The 12,391-nt window shown below is 39.2% G+C and overlaps 1 protein-coding gene across 1 annotated transcript in view; it reads right to left on the reverse strand.

Moving 5' to 3' along the window:
- Nucleotides 1-12,391, reverse strand: part of RELN (reelin) — a 510,458-nt gene that overhangs the window by 93,317 nt on the left and 404,750 nt on the right. Inside the window, exons 29-33 of the mRNA XM_028846151.2 lie at nt 10,020-10,177; nt 8,574-8,781; nt 6,902-6,978; nt 981-1,139; nt 604-792 (exon numbers count right to left, since the gene is read on the reverse strand). Of these exons, the coding sequence (XP_028701984.2) occupies nt 604-792; nt 981-1,139; nt 6,902-6,978; nt 8,574-8,781; nt 10,020-10,177 (791 nt within the window). The remainder of the gene's footprint in view (nt 1-603; nt 793-980; nt 1,140-6,901; nt 6,979-8,573; nt 8,782-10,019; nt 10,178-12,391) is intronic.

The following is a 12,391-nucleotide window of genomic DNA, read 5'->3' on the forward strand; positions in this document are numbered from 1 at the left end:
TTTCAATAGCAAACAAAAATCACGGCGTATCTTTAATGCCCCATATGTGCTTTGCCTTTTCTTCTTATGTTTTCTGTTTTTATTTGGTTACCACAGATTTGGAAATATGGAAGTCTGCTAATTTGAAAAGCATTACCACCTTGGAAAGGGCTAACATAGTATCTTTAAAATACTGATATATTACAGTTGTACATATTTTTGTGGTTACATGTGATATTTTGATACATTTTATACAATATGCAATGATCAAGTCTGGGTTATTGGGATATCCATCACTTCAAACATCTATCTTTTTTTAAACACAGAGTCTTAAGTCTACAAGGTATGAAACATAGGAATGTCTTCTCATAGATTTTTTTTGCTCTTCTTTTAAGAAACCTTACTCATATCATTCACGTTCCGTGAAAGACAGTTCCAACAAAAACCATCACTAGGATGACCAAGTTGTCTTAGGACAATAAAACTTCCTTTTTTTCCCTGAGAGCCACCCTCAGCATGGGTAATTAGGCACAGTTTTGCATTAGAAAGTTTCCTCCTGAGTTTTAGTTAATTTAGTCCTCTAGGTAATCAAATATTCTCCTTTTATCTAGTGATAATATATACCTATGTTTTCAGTGAATATCAGAGCAGTGTCCATGGAGAGACAGTCAATATCAACTTGACCTCCTTGGATTCGATACCAGTTGGCTTGCAAATCTATAGAGCCATCAAATTTGTCTTGAAATCCAGTTTGAGAGCTGTCATTCATTCCTATAAGAACATCATCCAAAGCCCACTGGGCTGAATGCTTCCCTGCAATCAGATGAATAAAGGCAGTTAGAGAAGGTTTGTTACATAGCAATATGAATATCTTCATGACGGTGATTTTAAATCAAATTGTCTAGAAATTGACAGCAAATTAAGAAACACACAGTGCAAGGTGGGTATGGATACTGCATGACCTAAAAGCTACCAGAAAGCTGGAGTGAGCAGTAAGTTACCATGTTGTGGCTGCCACCATCGAAATGCTGTTGCAGGTGTCTTCGCCTCCTGTGGCAGGTCAATGGAAATGATCTGTGGTTCCAGGAAGGACATGAAGTCCAACTCTCGAAGCAAATGCCAGAGTATCCCATTGTCATTTGAATACTGAACAATAAGCCCTGAGTTAAAAGACATAAATCCAGTTATTTGGACACTTTCCTAGAGGGAAGGAACAGTATTTCTTAAATGGTGAGACTGCAGCAACCTCAAATTGTGTCTCCTAGAATAAGAGGGCATATTCGTGTAACTTCCAAGGAATGAATTAGTGGACCTGAAGGCTCATCAATTTTTTGAGAGTTTCTAATGCACTGATTCCCAGGAAATGAAGGAAAAAATACAGAAGCTCTTATAAGACTACTCAGCTTTGTATGAGTGATGAGTAAGTTGGTAAGGGGAACATAAAAACCCACTATAGATCATGTATTTGAATTTTAGATTCTGTTCTGAACATTACAAAATCTCATATCATTATTACATATTCAGAAGAAAGATCTCAATCTCCCTGGCAAAAAATCAAGTAGCTCTTTGTTGCCGAAGCACAAGGCAATAGGCACTGCCTGGTCTGAAAATCTATTAAGCAGAAAGATCCCTTTACTCGCACTTCACACTTTGTCAGACCTTGGTCAGTGAAGCCTAAGTGAAACCAAATTATTATTATTATTATTTTTTATTTTTTATTTTTTTTAAAATTAATTAATTTATTATTATTATTAAGTTCTAGGGTACATGTGCATAACGTGCAGGTTTGTTACATATGTATACTTGTGCCATGTTGGTGTGCTGCACCCATCAACTCGTCAGCACCCATCAACTCGTCATTTACATCAGGTATAACTCCCAATGCAATCCCTCCCCCGTCCCCCCTCCCCATGATAGGCCCTGGTGTGTGATGTTCCCCTTCCCGAGTCCAAGTGATCTCATTGTTCAGTTCCCACCTATGAGTGAGAACATGTGGTGTTTGGTTTTCTGTTCTTGTGATAGTTTGCTGAGAATGATGGAAACCAAATTATTAAGTGGCAAAGCAGAAAGGCTCACGCCTCTCCAACGTTAGTCTGACTTTTGTTTCTCTGTGTCACCTTTTCCCCTTTTCTTGTCCCAGTCATCCATGCCCCTCCACTGTCACTAGGGTGATATGATCCAGGGAACTGCACATTAACGTGTAAGGGACCTCATGTCCCTTCTAAAAGAGGGTGCAGAGAAAGCGTAACGTTGAATGAAAGGAAAAGGTTGCTAAGGATGAAATTGCGGGAATTAATTATGTACATATGTGTGTGTGTATAACTAGGTATAAATCAGTGCCCGTGTTAAGAATAAGACTGTGCCAGCCTTTATACCCCCTCTTTGGTAGGAAGGGATAGAGTGGTAGAGGGTATTGATCTAATTGCCTATTCCATAATTTTCCTAAGACTGGCACTGCATATTCATAATTACGACTAGGGATACTGAACCACTTTTTGAATATTCATAGAAATTATGCTCAGTAAAGTTGTTATTTTCATTATTATTATTACTTTTTGAGACAGGGTCTCACTCTGTCACCCAGGCTGGAGTGCAGTGGCATGATTACAGCTCACTGCAACCTCTGCCTCCCTGGGCTCAAGTGATCCTCCCACCTTAGCCTCCCAAGTAGCTGGGACTACAGGTGTGTGCCACCCCGCTTGGCTAGGTTTTGTACTTTTTGTAGAGATGGGGTTTTGCCATGTTGCTCAGGCTAGTCTCAAAATCCTGGGATCATGCGATCTGCCTGCCTCAGCCTCCCGAAGTGCTGAGATTAAAGGCATGAGTCATTGCACTCGGCAAATTCTAACTCTTTTGGAAAATTATATATATATATTTTTTGCTATATAGAACCTTTCTATTTCTCTATTCTTGACTAACAAGAATTTCTCAACCCTTTATCATGTTGGATAATTATTTTAGTGTCAAAAATATTATAATAAAGTGTAGTGCTAAAAGAATGCTGTTTATGGCTAATTAATTGCACGTGGAATTATTGCCACTACATCTGACAAAGGATGATGCTAGGAACAAAAATGACAAATATGCTAAAATTAGAAATCTCAAGATAATAAAACCTACTGTATTTAAAATAAAAAAACTCATTAGACTGAATGAGAGGATGAAAATATGTTCAAATAACAGAACTCTCTGGGGAGAAAGCATGCTGTATACAGGTGTGGGGATGAGGGTTACAGGTTCTGTTGACGAAGGTGAGACCCACATGTTGGGAAAGGGACAGTCACACTAAAGTTCATGAAGAAAATGGAAGCAAGGCTGTCTTTATTCTAGTCAAGTTGAGGAATGTGTGGCATAAGCTCCAGTCTCCAAACTCTGATGTTGCTCAAGATATGTCCTATGGGCTTTTTAGTGTGGTGTTGGATGTCTGAGGGTGCAGACACATCAAAATTCAGGTTTTTTTGTGGTTACTAATTTGTATTAATATGGTTTAAGCTTAATAAGATGAGAGAGAGGCTGAGATTGAGATTACTTAGTTATTTTGGGGTGACCTAATCAGAAGGTAGATAATACTAGAAATGAAGCATCATGAGATAAACTGTCACTGGCTGGTCCTTTATAGTGCCTTTGACTCAAAGTATGGTCTGAGACCAGCACCTGCTTCACCTTGGAACAGGTTTTATAACCTGTGATGGTTTAAAAAATATGTCCACACATTCTTTGACACTCCTCCCTTCAAAAAGTGGAGCTTAATTCTCCTCCCTTTGAGTGTGGATAGTCTTAGTAACTTGCTTCTAATGCATAGAATATGGTGGAAGTAATGGTGTGTAACTTTGGAAACAGTCATAAAAGGCATTGCCGTTTACTCCTTGCTCCCTCTCAGATCTCTTGCTCTGGGGAAAGCCAGCCTACATTTAGTAAGGACATTCGAGCAGCCTATGGACAGGTCTACAGGGTGAGAAACTGAAACCTCTTGCCAACAGCAGAGAAGAACTAAAGACTTTTGCCAACAGCCATGTAAGCGAGCCATCTTGGAAGTAGATCACCTAGCCCTGGCTAAGTCTTCCACTGACTGCACCCCTCCTGCCTTTTGTCTTGACTGCAACCTCACCAGAGACCCTGGGCAGAACCATTTAGCTAAGCTGTTCCCAAATTCCTGACTCACAGAAACTGTAAAATAACAAATATTTGATGTCTTAAGCTACTTAGTTTTGGGATAATTTGTTATGTAGCATACCACTCCAATCCTACTAAATCTAAATTTGCATTTTAACAAGCCTCCCAAATGACTCAGGTGCACATTAAATTATAAGAAACATGGCTCAGGAGGTGCATACTTCATTTGGTTTCTGCCTTTCTCCTCATTAGCTTTTTAAGGAGTGCCACATACACCTTCAGGCAGTAACAAGGTCTAAAGAGATGAGGGCCCCAATTCCAAAGGACAAAGAAGGAGAGCCTCCCAGATAAGAATGAGAGGGTCGAGGAATGCAAGAAAGGGAAACAGCAATATACATATCTCATATCACTTGCGAACCTCATTAGCCATGTCATCTAACACACTGTATATCTGAATAAACCAGGCCCTTTAACTCATCTACCGAGTGTTCAAGGCATGTGAAACACTTCTCTTTCTAAACAGCAGCTCCATCTGCATTCTGCCCAGTCTTACTGAAAATAGCATAATTTTGATTTTAATTCCAAATATGTAAATTGATGCTTCAACTTGAGTAAGTAAAGAATCTCTACTTTCATCACTGGAAGAGATTTGTTCAAGGATTTAAGCAGATTTACATTTTAACAACCAGTTTTCAATAAAAGGCTAAGAAATGCCCGTGGGATGTGAATTATGTGGCCGGCACTGAGTTTATGAAAGTGGCTCAAGACTAGCTGAGAAAAGGTTGCTTGTTACTAAAAGGATACTGAGGGCAATGTGCATCGCAGGGCAGAAAACAGCACTTGTAAACAGAAGGTCAATACAGAGCAAAGACTCCTGTCTATATTATACGATAAGCAGATGCTTTCTATTCTAACTTGCTTAGGATTTATTTTTTTAGGTCATACATAAATAAGGGTATGGATTTGTAATTTTCAGAAGGGTTATACACAAAAATTTCCCTTATATTTCAATGTATCAAATGTCACTTCCTTGGGGAGCCCCCACCCAGACTATTTTTGAGTCCAAGTCAGCACCTCCCACTGCATAAGTTTACTTTCCACCTCACCAGGCTATTTGTTTCTGTCTAACCCTTACAATCTAACATTTTCTGACTTATTTCCTTTCTTGATTGCTTACTACCTGAGTCTTCTCACTAGAATGTAAGCTCCCCTGAGGACAGGGATTTACCCTTAGGTGGTCATTAGTGCCCCACTGGTTCTTCACCCTCTAGTGCATGGTAGGTTTATGCTTCTTTTCCCCTTCACCACACTTTCTCTTTCCCTCTGCCACATGGCTGGCAACATCCAGAATGTATGCGGCAGCCACCTCATTATTCTGGGTGCTGGAATGAGGACCTCGGGTGACCCATGAAGAAAATGTAGCACAGGGAAGAAACCATTTTATTTTAGCCCACTGATATTTAGAGGTTTATTTATTATTGCAGCATAACCTATCTCATCATGAGGGACATATCTGTCTTTTGGTGATACTGTATCAACAAAAGCACCTAGAACAATGTCTGGCTTAGAACAGATTCTTAATAAATATTTATTGAAGAGATTACAGAATGCAAAAACGGTCTATAAAACCTTCTATACTGCTTCAGTAAATAGATGACTTGGATAATTACTAGACTAAAAGTACTGAGATATTCAGTAAAAGTTATTAAAGCTTTCAGTTAGTGATAAGACAGCCAAGGAAATGGAGAGCTGATGAACACAGCTGTTGGTAGCTCTACTGACTAATAGGTACCGTTTAAGCCAATGTGTTTTACACAGTCATACTGAGATATTAACAAACTTAGAAGGTGCAAACTCTTCACATGTTGCTGAGACCACGGTTTGGAGGAGGACACATCTGAGAAACCTGTGAATTTTGTGCAAGGAGTCAGTTCACATTCAAGGTCCCCTAAGGAATTATATCATATCTGTAGAGCTCCTACAGGCCACCCATGCTTCAAGCCTTTTGCATTTCTTTCAGAACGGAATTATTTGAGGCCGAAGATGGTATGAGTGCCTAGGGAGGGTGGAGTTCGGCACAAGGAGAGAAGCAGTATAGTATGATGGTTATGGCATAAATTCTGGAGCCAGCGTGAGTGCTTTGAATCCCTGCTCATCCACTTATTTAGTGCACGATCATAGGCAGGTTACTTGACCTTTCTGTGCCTCAGTTTCTACATCTGCAAAATAGAACTAATTATATTACTTATGGCAAAAGAGTAGGCAGGAGATAAAATGAATTAACACCAGTAAAACACATGGAATAGTGTCTTGCATATAATAAGTCTCAGTAAAAGATAACATTTATTATTGCCAAGAACTGCTCCTCCTACACAAGGATTCTGGTCTGCCCAGAATATAAGTTTATGGGTGGAACTAGACTTTGATCTGCATTCAGTAATGCCCCGTGCAAACAAGTCTCTAGCTTCCATGCTAAATGTAAGAGTCTCTGATATTGTTTTAGGATTTTTTTGTGTGTGTGCCTCCCTATGGATAGTATAGAGCAGTAGGGTTCCCTAAAACAAATGCCACTTTGATTCTGCCTACACCCAGAGCAGACATGATATATTTCAGGCCTAAGGATCTGTATAAGAAATCTTAGGGATCATGGCTCTGTGCAGCTGCTGATTCTACAAAGCAGAAGAGAAGAGAAGAGAAGGAATGATTCAGGGTAAGGAATCAGTTTGCAAAATCCTGGCCAAACTTTGGGAGGAAAAAGGACTAATCTGCCAATAGTAACTGTAATTTCCAAGGAAATATAGCAGCTTACCTTCATTTCTAGTTCTTGGTTTGATGCAGGTAATACCTGAAGTTTTGCTTCCAATTTGTATATAAAATTGAATGAGTCTGGGGAATAAAAACTTCAGTTTACTTACAAATAAGAGTTCAGAAGAGTTTTAACCATTTGCATTTTCATACTTTAGAAAAAAAACCTCCTGTAATTATTAAGTACTACTTTCAAACTCAAAGGGCATATGACAAGCAGAAAACACATAAATTATAGTAAGCTAATTCGGTAACCATTTAGAAAAAGTTAATTAATATGACCGTTCATTTTATTCTGTAATAATGATCTAAACAAAAGGAAACCGTTGAATATCACTTCATTGTGACAGTCTGCTATAATGTAATGGAATTACTAAAATGGAAATTGAAATTCCTTAAATCTAGTTAACACTATCATTGGAAACTCAAGATTAAGATTTTTTTTTATTATACTTTACGTTCTGTGATACATGTGCAGAACGTGCAGGTTTGTTACATAGGTATACACATGCCATGGTGGTTCACTGCGCCCATCAACCCATCATCTACATTAGACATTTGTCACTCAGGCTGGCATGCAGTGACACAATCTCAACTCACTTCAACCTCTGCCTTTTGGGCCCAAGTGATCCTCCTGCCTCAGCCTCCTGAGTAGCTGGAACTACAGGCATGCACCACCACACCTGGCTAATTTTTGTATTTTCAGTAGAGACAGGGTTTTGCCATGTTGGCCAGGAGCTGGGCTTGAACTCCTGACCTCAAGTGATCCACCTGCCTCAGTCTCCCCAGGTGCTGGGATTACAGGTATAAGCCACCGCATCCAGCCAAGATGAGGAAAAATCTAACTTAAGAAGTTGAATACCATTATTTGTTTAGAGTCAGATTACCTGTCAGTTGCTGATTTAGACTCACTTGGCTAAATTTTTCACAGTGGGCCTTCAGTCAGTATGACGTAAATTATGCCTCAGTCCATAGTGACCGACAGAGAGTACCTGCTTGACAGGCACACCTCTGAGAGAACAATGCAGATGGAAAGGGACGGAAATTGAAGGCAGAAAAAATATGACACAGGACCCCAGTTTTGTAAGGAGATCTAAAAATTTTAAACATTTTTTTTCTATTTCCTTTGTTCTACTTCTCAAATAATTTAATTGCTCTTTTAAAAAGCAGTTTTATTTTAGGTGTACTATTATTTCCTTTGATCTTAAAAACCAAACAGTTCTTTATTTTACCAGTAGGTGTCAGTGTAGGCATTTAATATTTCTGGGCACCATTTTCAATAAGTGAATACAAATCAACTTAGATAAACGAGGATGCATCATTTTCGGACATAGAATGTAAGGTTGGAAAAATCTTTGTTTCACACAGCACACACTAAGAATAATATCAAATGGTTTTCATAATAATATCAAACTTTAGAAAATCAAGCTGGCATACCGTAGACACACAGGCCTTGGTGATGACCACACATGGATTCATGAATTGCGGCATGGTTTTTGTAGAAACCAACTATTTTATTGCAAAGCTAAAGTTATCTTCATTTTTAGGTATCATAATCTATATACAGAAACATTATTGTATAAATTCTCAATAACAGAACAGAATGTTTTAGGTTAGACCACATCGTGTGGTAAATAATATGTTTGTGAAAAAGCGTACTAGTTAATACTTCTTACCTGATGTTCCTGGTGTCCAGAGGGACCGTCCTGGCTTCCCTTTTCCCAGGGCCATTGAAGTAGAGAGATTTGCCATCGTTAAGTGTTCCACAGCCAGTTCCAACCTGGGCGCCTGTTATCTTGTACCACAGAGGGCTGAGCTTCCCCTCAAACCTATCGAACATCTCATTGTGGTTGGGGACATTTGACACACAAGTTCCTTGTGCCGCTTCAGAAAAAAAATAGAGAGGAGAGATGCTTTGTTGGAATCATCAAACATGAGAAGGTCTATTCAACACATGGGCAAATGAAGAATGTCCATATGGATTAACATTGGGGAGAGAGACCACATGAAATTTTGTATCTCACAACTGTCGGTCTGAAAGACAGCCATCACTACCATCATCAAAAACACTATTCTGCCTCTGTAAGTTTTTATTTTTTGATAGAGACAGACATTGGGAAGACATTGGGAACCATACATTTCATAGTCCCTGCTGCTGAGGATTTGTGTAAACTGAGAAACAGATTTCATTCGCAATAAAATTTGCTCATTTGTTGTCCTATTCTAGGATCAATAGGGGCAGTCAGTCTCAAATTAAAACAAAAATCCTTGAAACTGTGAGGGACAGCTCTCCCTGTAGAAGGCCTGCAACAACATATGTTTGTCTTTGGTCACGCGCCAGATGAAGGCTGGAATACTGAAAAGCTGGGAAGAAGCCTTTTGAAGTTGTCTCCAGGAAAAATAAAAAAAAAAAAAGATTTTGAAGCTTATAATATTTTCTCCAATTTTACTCTTTAATCTCAGCTCTTTTCATTTTTGCTTATAGCAACATCCAAAGGTCACTGTGGTCAGAGATACTTTTCTCATAAAGTACTCTTTTGGCAGACCTGGGTTTATCATAAGATGCATTTTTATTTTAAATGTGTAAAATTACATTTCCTATAGATAGCGACATAGAGGGCTCACAGAGGCCGTGCAGCCATGCAGCATGTGGTTAAGAGCTTCAGTTTGGGGTTTGGAGAATGACTGCCAGGGTTTCATACTCAGCTCCAGCAACTCCCAGCTGAATGATCTCGGGAGAGTTACTGTGCCTCAGTTTCCTTAAATATAAATAGGGCTTACAGTACTATGACAGAGTTATTGTTAGAATTAAAGGGGATGAAATAAAAAGAACCTCAATGTCTGGCATGAAGTAGGATCTCAAGCAATATGAATTATTACTGCTATGAATAATAAATCCTCTTAAGGAAACGAAATTTGTATTAGCATGTTTCCTTTCTGGGGCAGCTCAAAACTACAAAATATCCTAGCATCTCACGTGCCTGGGTTGTGAATTCCTACAATTCCCAGACTTAAAGAAGAATAAATTCAGAATTTCTTTCTTTGGGAGAATAACATGAAACACAGCAACTAGAGATGACTATTTTACAATAAAACCCTCAGACACATGTATTTAGCCTTACCAGTATACCCCAGGTCACAGAAACACACTCCTGAAATGCAGTCCCCATGGCCACTGCAGTAACTGGGACAGGGCTCAGATATGTACACTCCATCTAAACCAAATGGAGGCACGTTTTTCTGTGAGCTGCTCTCCTGGATCCATCGGAATCTGGTCTTGCTGTTGGGAAAAACAACACACCTGTTTCTTGTACCAACATCTCATATCAAAGCATTGGAATATAGAAAAATTCAGGAAAATTCAACAGAGACTTAATATTTATTTCAAAGTCATGTCTGCTTGACTGCACTTAACCTTCAAGAGGTGTCTTTCTCTCAGACCTTTTTTTTTGAGATAGCATCTTGCTGTGTCACCCAGGCCGGAGTGCAGTAGGGTGATCTCGGCTCACTGCAACCTCCGCCTTTCAGGTTCAAGAGATTCTCTTTGGGAGGCCGAGGTGGGCAGATCACAAGGTCAGGAGATTGAGACCATCCTGGCAAACCCTGTCTCTACTAAAAATACAAAATGTAGCCAGATGTGGTGGCGGGCGCTTGTAGTCCCAGCTACTTGGGAGGCTGAGGCAGGAGAATTGCTTGAACTGGGGAGGCGGAGGATGCAGTGAGCTGGGATCGTGCCACTGCACTCCAGCCTGGGTGACAGAGTGAGACTCTGTCTCAAGAAAAAAAAAAAAAAAAAAAAAAAAAAAAAGATTCTCATGCTTCAGCTTCCAGAGTAGCTGAGATTATAGGCATACGCCACCATGCCCAGCCAATTTTTGTATTTTTAGTAGAGATGAGGTTTCACCATGTTGGCCAGGCTGATCTCAAACTCCTGGCTTTATGTGATCCGCCCACCTCAGCCTCCCAAAGTACTGGAATTACAGGTGTGAGCCACCATGCCCAGATTGATTTCTTTTTCAGCATAAATGTTTGAATATTTTCTCACCTTCTGCTCTTTTAGTAATAAAATCCAGAAAGATATTCCATTATTTTACTTAATTAATACTTCACCCTGCTATCACACTCAGTTTATGGATATCTGCAGAAGAGGCTGTTTGGGAACGTTTGAAACAATCTTTCTTTCTTAGGACAGATAAGAGAACTCTGGCTATTTGCTGTTGACATGCTTCAGGTGGGGAAGAGTTAAGTTTGTACTGACAGCTCTATTCACCTGTGCCTTCCCTCCCTTCCTGTTCATCTCTCATCTTTAAATCACAAACACCAGTTTTAACTGCCAATGAACAAAAGAAGGACCTGGTCCGAGTACTTCAAAACCCTGGAACACTAGAGGGCTGGGCCACTGCCCAGTTCTTCATCTCCTAGAACAATAGTTTTGAGGTTGCCAAACTAAAATTTGTCCCAATTGCTTTCCAATTTTTAAAATACATCTTTTCTTTTCCAACATATGGAAACACACACACACACACACACACACACACACACACACACACACACCCCTGTGACTTCATACCAGGGAAATATCTTTTCCTTCTCAGTTCCGCTATAATCAAAGGATGAAAATGTATTAGTATATCTACATTCCAATTTATTTTGCTGCCAGTATTTATAGACTTTTGAGTTAATCCAGCTTCTTAGTACACAAGCATAAATCATCTTAAAGATTAATGAAGATTGTTAAAACCATAGATAAAGACAGCTCCCTCTCCCCTCTATTATTGTGAGGATAACATGGCAAGATCAGAATGGATTTCTTTTTGGCTCTTCAAGTGGCTTTGGAAATTTGGCAGCACTGAACCATAACCTTGGCTTTTTTCCCCCCTTCATTATTTTAAGTTACCTACTCATGGCAACTTTATAAACTGTAACTAGTAATGTTGTTTATTAGGTTTAAATTTTTTTGAGATAATTGCCTATTAACGTAAGCCCCAAGCCCCAGTTTCAGTGTAAGAGGAAGGTAAACATACAAATATATTTCCTTTGGAGCTAATTTGAAATATATTGGTCTTCTTTTTAAGGTAAAAAGAATTGAATTAAATAAGTTTAGAAAAACAAAGCAAAAGCAAAAAAAATAAAAAGGTACAGTTGTCTTAGTGTCATGGACCTTGGGAAAATTCCTTCCCTTGGAGCTGAAACATTATTCAGCCTCTGAAGGTATCTGTCCTCTTGAAGGAAGTAAAGGGAAATAATGAACACCAGCATTTGTCAACTACTCTTAAGGAAAGTGTTAAGGCCTCTATGCCTCTTCCAAAAGATAGACTGCATGTTTGTGATAAATGAGGAAAATATGCCAATTCCCTAATACAAGTCCTCTTGGATTAGAAGTCATGCTTGCTGCTTCTTTTTTATGTTGCTATGATAGAACCCAGAGAAACATGGATCCACAGCATCTGTGGTAAGGGAAGTGATGAAAGAGAAAGGAAAACTTCTTTCCCCC

The sequence above is a fragment of the Macaca mulatta genome, chromosome 3, assembly GCF_049350105.2.
Source record: "Macaca mulatta isolate MMU2019108-1 chromosome 3, T2T-MMU8v2.0, whole genome shotgun sequence".
NCBI lineage: Eukaryota > Metazoa > Chordata > Mammalia > Primates > Cercopithecidae > Macaca > Macaca mulatta.